The sequence below is a fragment of the Siniperca chuatsi genome, linkage group LG14 (assembly GCF_020085105.1).
Source record: "Siniperca chuatsi isolate FFG_IHB_CAS linkage group LG14, ASM2008510v1, whole genome shotgun sequence".
NCBI classification, from domain to species: domain Eukaryota; kingdom Metazoa; phylum Chordata; class Actinopteri; order Centrarchiformes; family Sinipercidae; genus Siniperca; species Siniperca chuatsi.
In genome coordinates this window covers 21,096,514-21,115,756 of record NC_058055.1, presented here as the reverse complement: position 1 = coordinate 21,115,756, position 19,243 = coordinate 21,096,514, and the positions used below count along the sequence as shown (strand labels likewise).

Below are 19,243 nucleotides of genomic sequence, written 5' to 3'. Positions count from 1 at the left end.
GGCATCAACAAATTGTGATGGGCACTTTTTACTATTTTCTGACATTTTGTGGACTGAACAATAAATCGGAAACAAAATCAACAGATTAATTGATGAATGAAAATAATTGTTCCTTGCAAACCTAAAAACAAAAGCTTGACATGAAAAGTCAGAGGTTCAAATGTACTGCCTCAGCTGATGGCCAGTCCGAAGATGAAGATCTCACTCATTTATTAATTTGCTGAGATCTTTTTAAATGCACCTGAGTATTTACTGTATATAGAGAGAATACTGTGTCATCCTCTCTTATAGATCCAGTAGTAGTAATTGCATCACAGATCATCATTTCTGATAAGTCTGCTTTTTTGTTATGTTTTTTGGACTTACAGGAACCGTTCGGCATTTTGGGAAATACACTTATTCGCTTTCTGCTGAGGAGTTAGATGAGAAGATCGATACCACTCTAACATCTTTCTGTTAAACATAATGCTACAGCCAGCAGCAAAGTTTGAGATGAGTTGTTAGCGGTTCCACCAAGGAGAGATTTCCCTTCTAAACCACTCAGATGGTTTCACTTTGGTTTTTCTTCTTTCCTGCCCCATTAATCATCTTATAACCCCCCAGATGAATCTTGTGATCCTCTGGAGGGGGTCCGACCTGTAGGTTGGGAACCCATGGACTAAACTACCTAACTGTATATACAGTACTGTAGTTAAAACTAGCTCCACCTTGACCAGCTACAACAGTAAAATACTACGTAGACATCAAATAACAATGTATGTGATATGTGATATATACAGTATATCAGTCAGACCATTTATCTGCAGAATAACTACTTTTGATACTTTAACTTACTTTTATTTAAGTATGCTTTTGAATCCAGGACTTTTACTTGTAATGGAGTATTTTTGGATTGTTGTATTAGCACTTTACTCAAGTAAAGGATCTGATTTCCACTGCTGCTGACATATTTCCTACACACATCCCACAAACATCAAAGGAGGAGCTGCTGCAGAAGAAGGTGTTGTCATGCTGGTGTGTCCACCTGAGACAAGACAAATGATATACACAGTACATACAGAGGCAAGGCGGTTTGTGTCAGTAACATTAAAAAGACTCGAAATGGCTCGTATTGTTTCCAGCCTTGCAGTTTTCTCCCTGTACAAAAAGCAGTTTGAGCGGTGGCTGCGTGGGTCAGTGTTGTGCGATTTAATATACAACAGATGCAACGGTTCTCTAAGTTTGGTCACAATTTGACTATACAGAGGAATGAACAGGGGGTTAAGTGTTCCCAAATCATCTTTGCAATATGATATATATCTAACTTTGAGCATGCCTCACCAACACCATGTGTGTGGGCCTGGATGGCCTTCACTGTAAAAAGGCGAAATAATGTGAAAATTTGACAAATTATTTAATCTAATGTAAATGCATCCAGTCTATAGCCCATAAGGTTCAAGTTACCACGTTAGTCGAGGCCTAACAGAAATGGGAAAACTCAACTTTAGGAGCAACATCCAAGGGTAAGTTACGTACTTACAATACGTAGTATTGTGGGTTTGCTTTTCAATATGACCCATCCAAAGGTAGAGGTACTTTGAAAAGCATGAATACCTATAGAAATCATGTGAAACACTGACACTGAACTACACTGACCACACTCATCCAACCAAGTTAATCTGTGATGCTTTACACCCAAAGGATGCAAAAGGAATAGGTGATTTTGTTATTTAATTTCACATCTTATGGGTGAATTTGGCTTTGCACTTTGTGACGTGTGGCGTATAATCCTAATCAACATTTTGGATGAGACAGTTTAGTTTTATTATTTTGAGTGAATCTAATTTCATCATTTTATCATTTTCACAATGCACTGGTGAATTGTAGCATTTTTATCTGTCTGGCCTCTTATCAGAATCATCAAGGTGGAGATAAAAGGCCAGAAAGGCTATTCCATTTTGCAGGGGCCAGGCAATTTGCATTAATTGTAATGACCATGGTTGCTCAGCATCTAATTGCTGTTTCCAGATAGTGTGCTCATAATTGTGGTGAAGGCGCCTCTCCCTCTGGGGGATTTCTTTTACACCTTGACCTGATCAGGAAAGGTTTCTCGTTGTTTAGGAACAAACAAATGATTTGGATTTTCCCTGAGCAACTACAACCATCATCAGAGCACTTGAGGTGCTTCAGGGCATATCACTAATTAAAGAAGAGCATCATCAACTTCCTTTCTCCACGTTCAAAGTACAGAGCACAAGAGAAGACAGAAAAAGAGGCTTTTTGCAACACAGGTTGGCAGAGTGAACATAGTCCTACTGATTTGGCTTTTATTACAGTCTTTTCTCTTTACTGATCTTCTCCTGATGGCGATGCAGTCAGGAAAACACAGCAGCCCTATCTGACTCATCCCTTACCAAACCGTAAATCAAATAAATCCCCTCCTACTGACTTTGAACCCTTACTCATTTTGCTCCATTCTCCAGGGCCAAAAGGAGAGCATGTGGTCTGGTGGAGGACTGACAGGGAAAAGTATCCTCTGGATCGTTGGCAAGTACCGGACAGAGTGCTGCAGAGCAATTACACTCTATTCTAATTCCATGTGTGAAAATAAACACTGCTGAAAACAAGAAAACCACACAGTGACACATACAATGAAATTACATCTGCCAGAATCAGTTAGAGATGGAATCCTGAATCTAAACCACAGAGCAAGGTTTTCTACAAAGCCTTGGAAAAGTCATCTTATTAGATAGTCAATGCAGGGCTACATTATTATAAATCAATTATAGAGACAACACCGTTGCACAAAATAATTTTATTCTTAAAGAAAGCGTGTACAAAATATGCTGCAAACAACATACAAACATCAAAATAGAATATATTTGACAGATTTTATTTAAGACTGGATGGATCAATTGGAGACAGTACATTTTTTTTGAGGAATAATTCTTTGACTGAGCAGAGTTGTGACTGAAAGCAGGGAAACTGGAAAAGAAAAACTTTCTGATCAAAAACATCACATTGAAAGTGAAATTTTGTCGATAAACTTGGCCATTTTGATGTCCCGTTTGGACAGTCCTCCACAGTCATGTGTAGTCAATGTAATCTGGACCTGTGAGGACACATAAGCATTGTTTGCATTAACAAGTCAATCATAAAATTAATTGGTGAACAGCATGTGAATCAATATAGGAGAAGTTAATTATGTTGAAGGAGTGGTGTCTATGTATGTTTTTATATCATTTTTGTTGTTTGTTTGTTTGCTTAGTTTTTTTGCAGTGACTCTAAGCCGCCATTGGGATTCCTTGTAACTGCTGACTACAGCTGCTGTTCTCCAAAAAGATACAACATTTTCAGAGCCACTTTTCAAGACTACAGGAGTTGAGTATTTGATCATCAAGACAGTATTCCTTTGAGTGTCACACCTCCTGTTGTTTTGCAACCCTGAAATTCAAAGAAGCTATTATACATGTTTATGGAAGAAACAGAAGCTGATATTACTGTATACTGGTAGGTGTAATTGTGCCTCATATTACTGTTGTTTACTTAAAAACTTATCTTAAAAGTTTATCCATCAATATAAGTACTCCTGTGCAGCATCTCCAGTTACAGTTTGGGTGCCAGATTAAGCCGGTGTGCACAGGTTTTGGTTTGGTCTCTGTGTGACAATACTGTTATGACAAGACTCCAGGAAGCTGCACACAGGCACTGCAGTCGGCTGTTGTAGCCAAAAAGTAGTTCCAGCACACAACTACCCCTAAAACCACAATTTCTTGTTTTTACATTTCTGCTTAGTGAGCTTAAGAGGTATTGGTTGGTATTATTTTTTGGACAGAACGTTGGACAGAACCAGGCTAGCTGTTTCCCCTGTTTCCAGTCTTTATGCTAAGCTAGGCTAACCAAGTCTTGACTCTAGCTCTGTACTTAACACACAGGCACAGGCTTACCTCAATTTTGGAAAGAAAGCAAATAAGCATATTTTCCCAAATTTTGAACTATTTCTTTAAGCAGTGATCCACATAGAGTGACGGATATTGTCCTGTTATTTGTCACGAACTGTGATAAATTCAGTGGATGTCCAACTCCATTCAGGATCACTTGAAAGTTTGAGGGGATGTTTTTTGGCTCCACCCATTGAGATTTGACTCAACCAATGAGGTTCCTCCCTGGAGAGCAGCTCTGGCCCAGAAAAAAATGTTTATAAACTCACATCCTAATATTGAGAGCAGAGCATTAATGAACATTAATAGTATATTAGCAGTAGCTCTGTATACAGCATCTATTTTGTCGAGGCTGAACCTCAGTCAGAGTGGGATTTATGTGTAAGTGTCTGGTGGAGAGTGCTGTGGGGGCCCAGAGACCTGTAGCACCATTCTACAGCCACTTTAATAAAGAGTGGATTAGGAGCAGCATTCCTGTCAGAGTGGCCCGGCCCACCACACAGTAACTCAGTGGCTACAGCCTAATGCTGAGAGATTTTCAGGGACTGGGTTTGTCATATCAACCACTACTTTATTTCTGAGGCAGAGAAAGTGAGAGTGTGTGCGTGAATGCTGGGGTTGTGGGGGCTTCGTGGAGGGGAGGTAGAGACATTTGCAGAGCTTTTCACAAGAAAAACGATGGGATTACAGTTTGAAGCTACTGCGCTATTTTTTTGTCGTTCTGACGAACAGAGTATGTTTCTGGCTTTGAGTGGAGAGCTCTCCAGAACCAGCGAGGATTGTTTGACATGAAAAAATCAGACTTTATCCATAGTTGATTGATCTCTGTGTGTCTGTAATTTGTTATAAACCAACCGTAGCATTCTAAATATGGCAGTAACTCAAACTCGTAGCTGTGATAACACTGTTTGATTCTACAAGCTGTGATTTCTGTAATGGATACTAAACAAATGCAGCACTGTAAGTGACTCCTCAATCACTATTACAAATTGTGATTTGGGCCATAATATAGAGAAAGTTATTACCTTATTATAAACATTGAACCATTCTGGGTGATGATTCATCTTCTCTGCCTGCAGTGCCACCCGTGACATGAAGCCAAATGCCTGGTTAGGAAGAAACAATCAACTGTCAATCAAAAACAATTCCAGAAGTGGATTTCTCCTCTAAAACTGCAGAGCTATTACCATAAAAAGCTTCTTTATGTGACTTTTTAGTCTAGTCTACCCTCATTGATATAAATGGGGTGGACAAAATATTAGAAACAACTTTCAATACAATGCAAAACAGCAGCACAAACTACAGCTTCCAAAATCACTGTTAAGCTGAATCAACACTTCTATAAAAGAGTTTAAATAAAAACTGAATATTATAACCCTCATAAAGGTAGGATTTATTGTAGGGCAGTTGTTTTAGGCTGCATTAGTTTAAGCTAGGTGGACCTAATAAACTGGCAACGTTGGAATTTATTGTTACATATGGCCCACAAATTATTCTTTTATTTTTTTCCTATTCCTGTTTTTCCACAGTCTTATATTCTACAGAAATAATTTAAGCTTCTAGGCTAGGCAGCAAAAATTCGAAGCATAAAAACTACCTCTTTATTTCACATTCAGTAATCTCTGCACTTAAGCCAACTGTACTCTGATTTGTTGCAGTGCACTTGACACAAAAACATCACTCTCTAAACCTTACCGAAAGAGGTAACACTTTAAATTCCCCCTATTTAACATTTATAAGCAGTATACAAACATTTAATAAATGGTTTATAACATAAGGACATTTTTAAGTGTGAATTAATGTACAATATTTGACAGAAATTATAAAATTATAAAAACTCTCCTATGAAGACATATTTTATATTGTCACAACTGTGTTTTACTATAAGATCATTCATTATCTGTTTGTACACCAACCTCCACTCCCACAGGATGAGTTATAGTTGTTGACAAATACATTAATAAACACTCATATTTGCTTACAACTACATTATAATGTGTTTTTAAGCATTTATTTATTATATAAATGATTATATACTCCATACAAATGCTAAATAAAATAGATTTAACACGTTACCAAAGAAAGGTTGACCTGGAGCACAGACAGAGGTGGACAACAGATTATATTTTCATGGAGTTGAATGTGATTCAAATCTCAGCTGCAAGAGGAAAGCTGCCGTTCTCCGGGAATACAGCTAAAGCATTTAAAGCATCATTGCTCTACTAAACAAGCAGAGAAGAGAGGGAAAGATGAGTTGCTCAGTTCCAGAGCATATATAGTTGAAATTTATTATTATAAATCAAACACTGGAAAACAACCTGGCCAGTAGCCGCCAGGTAATTGATCGTAAAAATGCAATTCATATAAACTATAACAAAATTAAAACGCAACAACAAATGCCACTGTACCCAAAAATGTGTTGTAGCATTGATTCAACTCATAAAATCAGAATAACCCAAGGATGAAAAAAGTAAGGCTGTAACTAACATTATAGATTACTCAGTCAATTATTTTTCTCGATTAATTGATTAGTCATTTGATCTATAAAATGGCAGAAAATGGTGAAAAATCTCCATCACAATTTCAAAGGTGGCATCTTCAAATGTCTTGTTTTGTCCGACGAACAGTCCAAAACGCAAAGATATTCAGTTTACAATCACAGAACACAAAAGAAACCAAAAAATATTCATATCTGAGAAACTGGAACCAAAGCATTGACTCAAGGATTAATTGATTTTCAAAATAGTTGCCGATTAATTTTATGGCGACTGATTAATCAATTAATCGACTTATCATTTCAGCTGTAAAAAAATGTTTTAAAAACCATATAAAAGGCCAACACATAAAGCACAAGGAGCAATGTTGCCATTGGAAACACAGAGAAGCACAAGACGGCGCCTCTGTAGACTACATGTAGAAAACCCTCATGAAGGCATGTATGTGCATACTTCAACACCCACGTAAGCAGCAGACAGCATGCAGGCACACAGCCAGAAACATACACACTCTTCATATTTCGAGTTTGGCATGTGGCTCTCTCCAATCACAGGCCATCCAGGGAGTGATTATAGTTATTCTAATTATCTACAAAGAGGAGAGTGAAATCCCTCGTCATGCCCACTGTGAAGAGAGGGGGAAAAAAATCAGGTAGACCTATTTCAGAGCAATTTCCCACTGCAATCTCAATTAAGCCCCTAAATACTTCCTCCCTGCCTAATTAAATCAACTGAAACGCCATTGTTTACAGGCCGTGGCTGCGGCCCCGTCCACCACCTGACATGACGAAACAGAATTACTCTCGCAGAAGAAATTGCGTTTAGCCTTTTTAGTGCGTTGTAACCAATTTCTGAGACAACCTGTTCCGTGTTGGTGCAGCGCGACATGTGTAACACGATCGGCAGCTTGATCAAATTGGTTATCAAGGAAACCGTCTCCTGATCAATTTAAGTAATTGGCATATTCCTGCAACTTGACCCCACTGGCACCAATTTGGAGACCAAGGCGGTCTGCTTTTTCTCAGCTCTCATTGGCTCTAATGGAGATGGTTAAGCAGCCTGTCATGTCAGGTGTTGTCCAAACATGTCCTCTCTCTCTTAGGGCCGTGCTCAGGCTAATCTGCTGCTCAGGAACATTGAGTGACAGGTAAAAGGATTCTGTGTGAATACTTAAGGGTTCCTGCACATTGTCCCATTTCAAAACACCATGTTCTTTCAAAAACTCACTTTCCAGCCTGGACTCTGTCATGGAACAAAAACTCAACCCTTGGCATTTAAAGAGACTCCTGATTGGCCAAACTAAGGCTAAGAATATGCGTAAAGAACAGTGTTTTACACTAAAATCAATCATTGTCATGTTTTATTTTTGCCACCATCATTGGTACCAGACGCTCGTTGCTGTGGTGGATCCACACTCTCTGGCCCTTTCAGCTGCAGATGCTAATGATGTTTGTGTAGTACTATAACTACATTACCCTCCTCTCAAAACATTACTGTTGGATCTCTGACGCAAACAGCTAGCTTACCGGTCTCCATGTGAAATGAGACTTTAATGTTTGTGTCAATAACAAGCTAACATAATTGGAATGACGGAGATAAATTGTATCACTGTTAAAGTTTCCACTGTCTTGTGCAGAGGGCGCTCTGCTAGAGCCAAACCAATGTTATTGGCCAATTTTGACTTATTACAAATATATCTGTATTGGCGTATATGTTATCTGATAAGTAACAATTGTAAATTGCAGTACAGAAATGCCAAAGATATATTTTAGGTAATTTAGAAATTATTAAACAATTATTTATTTTTCAACTGTACAATATCCCATTCAATACATGTCTTGGTTGCAATTGAATACCCAAATTTGAGGGATCTTTATCAAATCAACTGTTTGGCTGTGTTGTTATGTGTTTATGTTAAAAAATGAATATCAGATAATATACTGTGATCAGAGTTATTGTTATCGGTAAAATATCAATATCATTATAAGCCTCAAATATCCAGGATCAGCCAGGCTCTACTCATTGCCTGCTTAATTTCCTAGCTGAATTTGAGGATTTTGGTCAGCAGTCCAAATGCTGTATGATGTAGCCAGGCTACATGACTGTAAGAAAACAGAGTTTCATATTTATTCCCGTTGGAGATGAACTGCTCCTGGCCTTGATCAGCACGTGTAAATAATGGGTGTACTTCCCTCTTTAATATAGGGAGGATCTCTTTTAACACTACATGTCTGCCAACTGGGTCACACCACTTTAAAGCAACATTATCACGATAACAGTTGTAGATTCACTGACATTACAACGGGTCTGCAACTGCAAACAACTGCAGTCACATCGGCATGATAAATTTCCACAGATTTCCAAACTTGGCAGAAGAAGGAACTTCTAGTCTGGACCAGTAACTGGTCACTTCAATTTAGTTTTAATTCAAGAGGTATATTTTTCTTCCAAAGCCAGCTCATGGTATGATGAAGTTCGCCAATGATTGAGAACAAATGCTGTATTAGTATCCAAATAACTGTGTTTTTTATTTGCATTTTGTATCAGTTGAATTGACAGTGAACCAACCCCAACCAGAGCTTATACTCTTTATCCAAACTTCAAAGTGCTGTACAATACACGGCCACACTGCTTTTATCTTGAGAAGTGTCACACTTCCTGAAAAATTACAATTCCCCGTTTAGACCTCATTGATGTGCAAACGAACCACAGAGCAAAATTAAATTTGGAGGAAAGCGGAATGTGAAACATTAGATGACAAGTTCAGCCTGTGTGCAACATGAACCCTAAGAAAAGACTCTTCAGGAAAAATGAGGAGAGAAAAAGCAAGGAAAGCAGTAATCTCCCACTACAGATGACTTGGAGTTGAATGTCCAAAAAACCTGAAATCCTGAAAAGGCCTTAAAAATCATGCCCTACATCGGCCTCCACTCACAGGTGGTGGTCCCTGGGGGGCATTAAGGAGAGTAGTAGGACACAATACTGTGGCGGTGCTACGCCTGTCTGTCACCTGTAGGTCATCTCAACGCCCTCCACTTGGGCCAAACAAGAAAATAAAACCAACCCTCAACTCCCTGCTGAAGTCTTATGTCAACAGAGGTCAAGGACTCCCTCTCAAAGTGCTTTGTTTACCCCATTTGTATTGTACAGGCCACGCTTCTCCATCCAACAGGTCAGCCAGCCAGTCGGCTATCCATCCATTCAGCCAGCCGTTCTCTCCAACTGGCCCAACAAGCTGTAGCTGTCAAGAGTCAGATAATTTGACATGACATTATGCAGGCCCCCATTTCAAATAATCAGAAACACCCGACGACAGACCCCCGCTATGCCCCTTTCCCTACGCACCCGCTTTTGAGGAGCCGATTTGGTGCTATTACAGCATGATTGTCATACAACACTGGATGAGACAATTTGACGTCGGAGCAGAGTGGTGTTCTCTCTCTCATTGCGGCTGTGGGCTGGAATACAGGACTCAGTTTCAAACACATGTGTCTGTTATTTACAGATCGGTTTTCCACCGCCGCGCAGTCCAGGGGCTTAGAAACGCCTGCTCTGTCTTGCCAGGACTAAGTGCATGCAGATTGTGTCTACTCTTCACTAGCCTCTGACTGACGCACACATGCACACTGATGCATGTACGAATGCACATATGCAAACCTCTTCAGCATACACACAAGTATGTGTCGACACACACGAAGACAAGCCGCTCTCCTCCATTACAGACCGCCATGACTACCCGATGATTACCCTGCGAGCCCCATCATCACCCGCGTCAGCATCAGCCCCCTGGAAAACCTTCGCTCCTCCGCAGTGAAAGGCAAGAACGCTGTGAATTGTACGGTGGTGGTGGTGGTGGTGATGATGATGATGATGACCACACCTCTTATGTCTCATTTCTCTTCTTTCCCAAACAGCTCTTCACAAGCTTCCAGCTGGCCAGGCAAGGCTGCCCGCTAAGTTGACATGTAACTTAAAGCTAAATATTGAATAATTATGACGCAAAGCTGCCAAGCGCTGAAGTTCTTTCATGTAGTAGAGAGAGCTCTGCTGAGCATGTGTAACATCATAATCTTCTCAAATTCACGTTGAGAAACACAGACAGTTTTAATTTGATACTCTGACAAAGGTGATGCACGCTGCGAACACTTATTAAGTGACTAATATCCTGTGTAACAAATGTTCACGCAAGTCAGCTCCTATTTATGTAAAGAGTGTCATGTAATGCTGAAGCATGGTGTTAAGGCCAACTTAAGCAAACCCCCTCATTAACTGCAGGGTTACCAGCAAGGGCTTAAAAAGACATTGGGCTCGTCAAAAGACAGCAGACGTCAGGGCCATCTTAGCTTACCCAAGGACCGATAGCCAGATTATCTAACCACCTCCGCTTGGGCGCCACACCTCACGGCTTCCCTCCAGCCATTTTCACAAGACGAGATGAATGCGGGATGCCTCCATTTCCCAGGGAAAGTTCCATTTTGGAGACAGAGGTGGGAACTGAACACCGCTGAGCCGATTAACCGGCCTCTCACTCTGAGTAAGAGATATGGTGTGAGTGCTTGTGAAGGGTGATTATGTATGCATGTGTGTGCGAATACAAGGGTTTAGATATGGAGTTTTAAAGGCTGATGGACTGATTATTAAAATATCTTTTGAACATTTTAAAGAATCTGAAACATTTTCATGCCAGAAAATGACCAGTTTTCTGTGTTTGCGCCAGAATTTTATTTTTGTCAGCGTGGAAAAGCCGCTCAAATAGTTTAAAAACACCAAAACTGTCCACTGACTAAATTCTTTGAGGGTTAGCAGCTCTTTAAAAACAAGTTGACTCACCAATGCTATTCCATAGTTAAGAAACTCTGGGATACTCTGGGAAGAACATACAAAAAATTAAATTGAACAATTAATTGAATTAGGGCTGATTATTTCCAGTAGTACTAAATCTATCCATTAGTTTTTCAATTAATAATTTCATCCGTATTCAAAAGTATTAATTTTATATTAATGACACAAAGAAAACCATGCTAATAGTAATATTTTGGAGCTGTAACCAGAAAATATTTATTATTTTTACTTACTAATAAGTGAATAATTGACCAAAATGATAACTGTTTATCATAATTCTAAGTGTTTGTCAATCGACAAAAAAAGAAATAAATTGTTTTATTGTGAAAAAAAATACAATTGAATTGTCAACTTTGTAAATTGTTTGTATGTCAGAGAACCTCATAATTAGGTAGGGAACGCAACGATATCAAGGAAGTGGCCAATGTCTAAATAATTAATCAGTCTAACCCTTGTGCATGCATACTGTGAGAGTGTGTGTGTGTGTGTGTGTGTGTGTGTGTGTGTGTGTGTGTGTGTGTGTGTGTGTGTGTGTGTGTGTGCGTGCGTGTGTGTGTGTGTGTGTGAAGCAGGAGGGGAATGGCTCTGAGAGTTTGGTTTACCCAGGGGCTCAGTTTTAGTTGTAGGACAACTTATTCAACACAAGCAGAGCAAGGCCTGTAACGAGAGGCAGAGGCTTGAAGGAGATTTGGTGGTGAGGGAGCCCCTGACTGAATATAAAAAGGGGGATCAGCCTCCGAGAGTGGAGCGGAGGGAGCTGTCGAAACACAGCAGCGCTCTCCTCAGTCTCAAAATTGGAACTTAAGTCCAGAAGCTGTGTGGACGCTGCAGCTTTTTCCGGTGCTTGTAATGCGGTTATAGCCTGTGGTGAACCGCAACTTTGGCGTGTTGTTTGTCTCAAGTTTGTGTCATATTCTTTTTTGTTTTTGTTGCTTTTTTTTTTTTTTTTTGCACAAATATGACTGTAAATTTTGTGAATTTATAAATATCAATTGCTGTTTTTTTTATTTCAGCAAACATTTTGACACGGAATAGCTTTCTAATATGACCTCAAAACAGTTTCTAAAGCAGCTTCGGGGAGTTTTACTGCATCAGTCTGTGACACTTACGCGCTCATTTTGAGGCCTGATTGCTGACCCTTTCAAACTGATTTTCAATATATGTATTTTCATCTTACACATGGACATGTACAGAAGTCACTGAAAGGTTAGGAGGAACATAAATACAGCAATATTGCCGTTGGTTAATACGGCAATGTTTCCTATTAAACCATGACTTTTGTGAATCCTTACACCCCCACCACTCAAAATACCTTTCATGAATGCTCATTTGACTTGGGAAATACTGTTTAATTCTTGGTTTTGTACATGAGGCCAACATTTAAGATTCAACGTGTGAACTTTTCAACTTTGCTCATTTCTATCTCTTTGGTAGCCATAGTAGCTGTACCATTAGAGACGAGGTTCCCTTCCTGCACATTTAAACTCAACCCTTTAGTTGAGAATTGGCACTATCTCACCTAAATTAACTAGGTGAACCCAGTCAACTAAGTATCCTAAATAGGGCTAAAACAAAGGTTTTATTATCTATTAATATGTTTACTAATTGGTTAATTAATTGATCAGTCATTTAGTCTTTAAAATGTCAAATTGTGAAAAAAAACATCACCATTTCCCATAATCCAAGGTGATGAATTCAAATTGGTTGTTTTGTCTGAATAGTCTAGAACCCAAATACCCAATATTCAAAACCATCTGTTGTCACTTTACTAACTGATTAACAGACATCATTTTAGCATTTATCCTAAAAATCACCTATGAATGTCTGGAAAACTTAATGAACTCTTCACTGGTGGACATCTCTTTTGCCTGGTTAACCCCTAAATTAAAGCAGCTTAGTGCACTCCGGACATTTACCTGGTTAAAAGTTTCTCTCCCTTAGTTAAGGAGAGGCTTGTTTACTTGGCAAGGACAGACTCAAGATAACAACCAGCCATTTTTCCATCCCAAATGCAGCTTTTGAGTGATTTTTTCCCATCACTGCATGACTGAATATTTGCGGGGGAGATGGAATGGCAATCGTTGTCAACTTCAGCTAACATAACACAGCAGTTGAGCATGCACAGCTCACCTCTCCTATACAAACTGCATCTTAAGGCTACCCATTTCACTTGTGTCACATGAATGTTTCCACTTCATCCACTGAAATGTAAAGCAGATGGTCATCTGTAAACACACATAACATAAAGCTTGATGCGTAAACAGTATCAGTGACTGCAACTTAAAAACAAGCACAATTCCAACCAAAATTTACAGTATTAAACACACACACACACACACACACACACACAGATGTTTCCACATATGATTGCAGGGATTCTCACTGACCAAAGCGACTCCAGAAAGTGGATTTCACCTCTCAAACCCGATTAAATATTACCGGACTTGATGAGGAAAATAACTCACAGTTACTTCTCAGACGACTGCCACTAACAACACACACTTTACCCACATGCCGCAGATAAATTACCAAGCTGGTCACAACAGCATCATAACACTTTCCACTTGCTGTAATCAAAGAAAAATAAACTCAAAAAAAGCAAATCCAGCTGTGTATTTTTATTTTTTTTTTTAGTTCATTTGCAGCTTTGAGTGGCTCTGTGCCTCATGTATTCAGCTCCACTTCAACAGGCTGCCACTGTGGGTTTACAGTCATAGACACACCTCTACCGCCCCCTAGAGACCACAAGGAGAAGTGTTTCACCTCACAAAGAGGGGATTTGTTATTCTCATTATAAACTCTTGGGGATCTGATTTCCTCAAGCCCATCACTCGCAGATAAGTGGCGAATGGAAATCAGCCAGCATGTCGCTCCTCATCTCCATTCCCCTCTGGTAAAAGCCCTTTAAGAACGGCCATGAAAAAGGAGCTAGAGAGTTTGTGAAAATGCATCAGAGAATTGGGGGTTGGCTGGAGAGAAAATAAAAGAGGGTGAAAAAGAAGGACAGAGAGACAGACGGAGAGAGTTGCCAACATGTAAAATTGGAACAACGTGAGCTCATTCCCCAATAACATGGGGCACAGAATGGGAATGAGAGACAGACAAAGACAAGAGAGACAGAGATGGAGAAAGGCGGGTGGCAACGAGGAAGAAAAAAGCAGAAAGCAATGCACATCTACCAGAAGGAATGATGGGGTTGTTAGTGGTTTGTGAACCAGATGAAACATTTTAACCAATTTGATTGTTTGTGAAAGAAATCATTCTGATCGAAACCCCAATTGCTGCCAACTGGCCGCCTGGGGTGTCTCAGGCTAATGCAGCCTGACGTGTCGGGGTAAGAGGAGAGGCTTTAGAGCCAGGAGGAGCAGATGGGGGAGGTCAGCAGTCACCCCCCGACTTCAAACACGGGGAAGTGTAAAAACAGACTATTTTAGGGACTAAAACAACTAACGACAGGATTAGAGGAAGTCCGCTAAGTGGCCTTGAAATGTTGCAGTTTTGCTTCACCCAATACATGGCTGAGGCAAAGTAGAAAGCTACCTCCCAATGCTGTGCCAAAAAATATTTATATATATTTTAGGGTTTCTTTTACTCCCAGAAATAGTAGAACTGATATGAACTGCCAGGTGTTGAGACAGTCACTGGAAACTGCAAGTTATTTTTTTTTTTTGGCAAGTTTCCTGATATCATCTGACTTAAGGTGATGTCATAAACCACACCTGTCTGGTACAACAAGCACGTTAAATTAAACACTTCAAGTTGTTTGCTGTACTACTTGAGGCAGGTTTATTACACAGAAGAGGTAGATCCTGAAGAATGTACTCAGGAAAATCCTTTTCACAACAAAAATGTACCACAAATACACATCTGTGGGAACACCTATGTGTGATAAAATATACTAATCTCAAGGTTCACTTACTAGCTTTTTTCTGTAGCTTTCAATCATATCCCATGGCTTTAACAATTGGCAATACATGAAGGGAAGATCACAGCACCAGTTTCTGTTCAAGGACTTATACATATGACCACTGACCATATTGTGTACAAGGGTCACAATAATGCAAAGCAATAACCATTTGCTAAAGAGGGTCGTGGGATACAGTTGGAAGCTCCAGAAAAAAGCTAGAAAGTGAACCTTGAGTTTAGAATATTTTACAAAAATACTACACATATATATCATTCAGGTACAGTGTCCTTGTGTGGATTGAAAAGGACTTAAAAATTAATATTTTGTTATTAATAATATGTAAAGGATGCACATAGATCTTATGTCAAATGGTGCAAATTACATGGGGCGCCGACCACAGCGACATGAAGTGCCAAAGTGTCTGACATCACCTAAACTGTCCTGATGTGATTAAGGCTGGGTGTCAAATCCACAACTTGCTGAGTACTGACCGATATGTGTTGAAAGCTGTCAAGTTTGGAAATTTGGCACTGAATGCTTGTTTAGATTCATAGTTTGGTTTAGTTATTCTGTGACCAAACATTTACTGATATAAATCATAACTTTGTTTGGTTTAGGCTGTATTTTATTTGGGTAAAGTTGTTGCTCAGCTGCATGTATCAAGACAATGTTAAACACTGACGCACTGAAAAGTTAGGCATGCTTTGTGAAATGAAAAAACAGGGATGATTTTTGTATCATGGTAATTCGGTTTAATTAAAAAAGACTGGGACAGTCACACAGTCAGATTATTTGGTCAGTGCATGGACACAAAGAATAAATGTGTTATATAGGTAGCTTTGATAATGTATGTCACTATTCTGTGTTTTGTGTATTAATTATTATTTAGGAGCATGCACAGTATGTGCAATCATTTTTGTTTCTTTAAAAAATAGTGTCAACTACAGAATTTTTTATTCATTTGTGGTATTTTTGTACGTTGTGTAATCCCATTTCGATGGTATGACGCGAAAATAAAATATTCATTCATTCATTCATTGTAGAAAAACATGTTAATATTCCCATGTAAAGGATTAGAAAAAAGTATTGGTATTAGCACTGTAATTTAGTTATTGTATTGGCATCAGTATTGAATGGAAATTAGTTTTTTCAACAGCTTTAAATAAGCACAACTTTGAATAAACTACTTGACTATTATTTGTTATAGCAACATAAAGCTTCACATGCAGTAAAAATCCCCATTTTCCACAGTTTGTCATGTGAGCTGCTCAGCATGCATTGTCTTAGTTAGAGCCCCATGCTTGCCCCATTGATCGGTGATTAACACAGACAATGGGCAGGAATAATGGCTTCGCTAATAAACACCTAACAACCTTTCTCTAGTCATCAGTGTTTTGCTTTGCATGTAGGAACAAAATAAAATCCACGAACCAAACAAAAATAGTGAAAGCAGAGAGGAACCTGCCCCTGCCACACCTGCAACCAATCAGCGTATAAACACAGATGAATTTGTGTGTTTCCGATGGTTAGCAAGATGGCCGTGTGTCTGGCGGTCTGCGTCCTGATCCCCATCAAACAAACATCCAGCCAGCTTACAACAGCCCCCTGAAGACCACAGCAGAACACAGAGGCCGACAGAGTTCTACAAAAACTTGAGTTTCATCGCAGACTCTATCGGCCGTCTGGAATAAAATACTACAAAGACTGAAGCAGATGTCAGCTGCCTCTGTGTGTGTTCTTTCTTTCATGATAAATTGAATAAAAACCCATATACGCAATCTAACCAGCTGTAAAGTGATGCAGATATTGTGATCCCAGTGATTAGTCATTAGTGTTAATCTCAATAATATGAGAAATTATTCTTACACTACTTACTCTTACCTACCGCTACTTACGTCCAACTCTTATGTTATTTAATGACAGCAGTGCTGTCAATGTTTTAGTGCTACAAATATGGCAAAATTCAAATATCATTCAACACGGAAATAGAAACCATCTCTGTGTCTGTCTGTATCTGCATGGCGGTTGAATCAAAATGATGACCTGCTAATAGACTATGTTCTTGAACATAGTGAATGCATTCATAGCACACATGCATGACAAGGAACAGGAAATCAGATACACCTAACTGAACTGTACTTGATCATACATACAGTACATACCTGACTATACTGACTTAACTGTCAGCCTTGCCTAAATGTAATCTTAGCCTTAAACCCAAGTCTGAACCCCAAACTAAACCAAAGCAAGTGGCAAAATAACCTCACTTTACAAAAATGTTCTTAACTCAAAACATTGGCTCTAACAAGTCTGAGGTACTTCAACATAAACACACACACACACACACCTGATTAAAGGTTTTAAAATGAAGCTCTTTAAAGATAGCATCGCGGTCTTCGACCTCCACCCAGCCTGTGGCCCTGAGCTCCATCACCAGCTGATCCCGGTCTGCAGGGGAGAGCCAGTTGGAGTCTGACGACTGGAGACAAACACAAACACAAAACTCTGAATGTGCACAACATCGTTTTGTTGTTCTTGTTGTAGTTATTACATTGGAATAAGCACTCATTCTGTGTTTATTTTTTATACCCTTTTCTCAATCTGCTGTGCTGTGTTCTATAAGCAGTGTTAAATGTGAACACACTGTTTTTGTTTCAGTTGTAAAACATTTCACATCTCTAAAACTGACATTTTAACTGACAAATCACATTATTATCAGTGGTCCACAAGGTGGCAGCCTAGCACCAATAAGGAGTACTAACGCTGGCCTAATTAGTAACCAAACAGGCAATGGCCACACAGAAATGAAAGTTTTATTCATACTGCTGTGATATTCATTTTTAACTGTATATAATTAACTATAATTACTGAGCGTGAATTCTACACCTGTACATTTTAAAAACCACACGACACTTCATTTGTAATTCTGAATCTGTTTAATATTGGCTTACTTATTTGCAAACTCACAATTATATGAATTTAACCCTCTTCCGACTTGTTTACAATCCACTCTTCAATTCGGCACTTTAACAATCCACATATCATAACTTAATTTCTAAATCTTCAACTTTATGACACCGCAAATCCTCACAAAATTTAAATATGCAGTAACATTAGCCAAGTAACGTTAAAAGTTCGGGAGGAAAGAGTACGGCTGAACTCAAATTTGAAATTTCAAGTTAATATTGTCTGGTGAGTTATATCCATCAAACTATTTACGCCGAATTGAAGAATAGCTCCGAAGCTATTCAAAAATGCCACAAAGTCTGCTTAGTACGCGTGTCATTTTACAGGTATTCATGTAGACATTTAATTCAGAGTTTTTCGAATAGAGTTTGTCGTACGTTTTTGTCATGGGACTTTCGTCACTTGCTATTTCAGAGCCTACAGGAATGTACAGTTCTTGCTTGTCTCATGAGATTACACCCACATGTACATAACTCCAGCCTTGTATGAAGTACGTAGATAAGATGCTTATAAAGGCTAATGCTAAAAGGCTGACTGTCACTGCAGCACTCACCATTTTAGACGAGTTGTTCCTGGACAGCGGAGGCAGCAGATGACTACTCAGCCTGAACAGACAGCTCCATGAGCTACTCGTCCTTAGGCTAAACATTAACCCAGACATGACCAGCGCTTTGTCAGCTTAGCTGTCCTCCTTCCCCACTACCACCTCTTGTGCCCTCTGCGTGTCCTCTCACACACTTTACCATAGCTGTTCATCTTACTGCCTGATTAAAATCCCATATTTTCCATGGGAGTCTGGTTATACCAAAATGACTGCTCCCAAGTGTTATCATACAATGATAAGGAGGTCTTGCAACCCAGATCCTCAAGTCAGTGATCATGATAAAATTAATACAAAATCAATTATATTTCTAGTAGCATATTATTGTATATATTCTTAGTGAAAACCACCTTTAATTATGTGTTTTATATAGTATGATTCATTTAAAGTATACCATTTATGTCATCTTATGTGGATAAACTCTTGTGGACTACACTCCACCATAATAATAATAACACAAGCCCACAGCTTTGACTTCTCTAACATAGCCCAGAGCCCTGAAATGGTAACA

General features: G+C 39.2%; 1 protein-coding gene and 1 long non-coding RNA gene across 2 annotated transcripts; one reads left to right on the top strand and one right to left on the bottom strand.

Annotated features, from left to right (window-relative positions):
* Positions 1-2,779: 2,779 nt before the first annotated feature.
* Positions 2,780-19,099, bottom strand: LOC122888362 (pterin-4-alpha-carbinolamine dehydratase 2-like). Its single transcript, XM_044222733.1, has 4 exons — positions 18,685-19,099; positions 17,512-17,643; positions 4,946-5,026; positions 2,780-3,091 (listed from the first exon to the last, which is right to left on the bottom strand). The coding sequence occupies exons 1-4, from the start codon at positions 18,790-18,792 to the stop codon at positions 2,996-2,998; spliced, it is 417 nt and encodes a 138-aa protein (XP_044078668.1). The 5' UTR covers positions 18,793-19,099; the 3' UTR covers positions 2,780-2,995.
* Positions 3,102-12,329, top strand: LOC122888365. Its single transcript, XR_006380686.1, has 2 exons — positions 3,102-3,359; positions 9,921-12,329. It is a non-coding gene; the product is annotated as an uncharacterized LOC122888365 (long non-coding RNA).
* Positions 19,100-19,243: the final 144 nt, after the last annotated feature.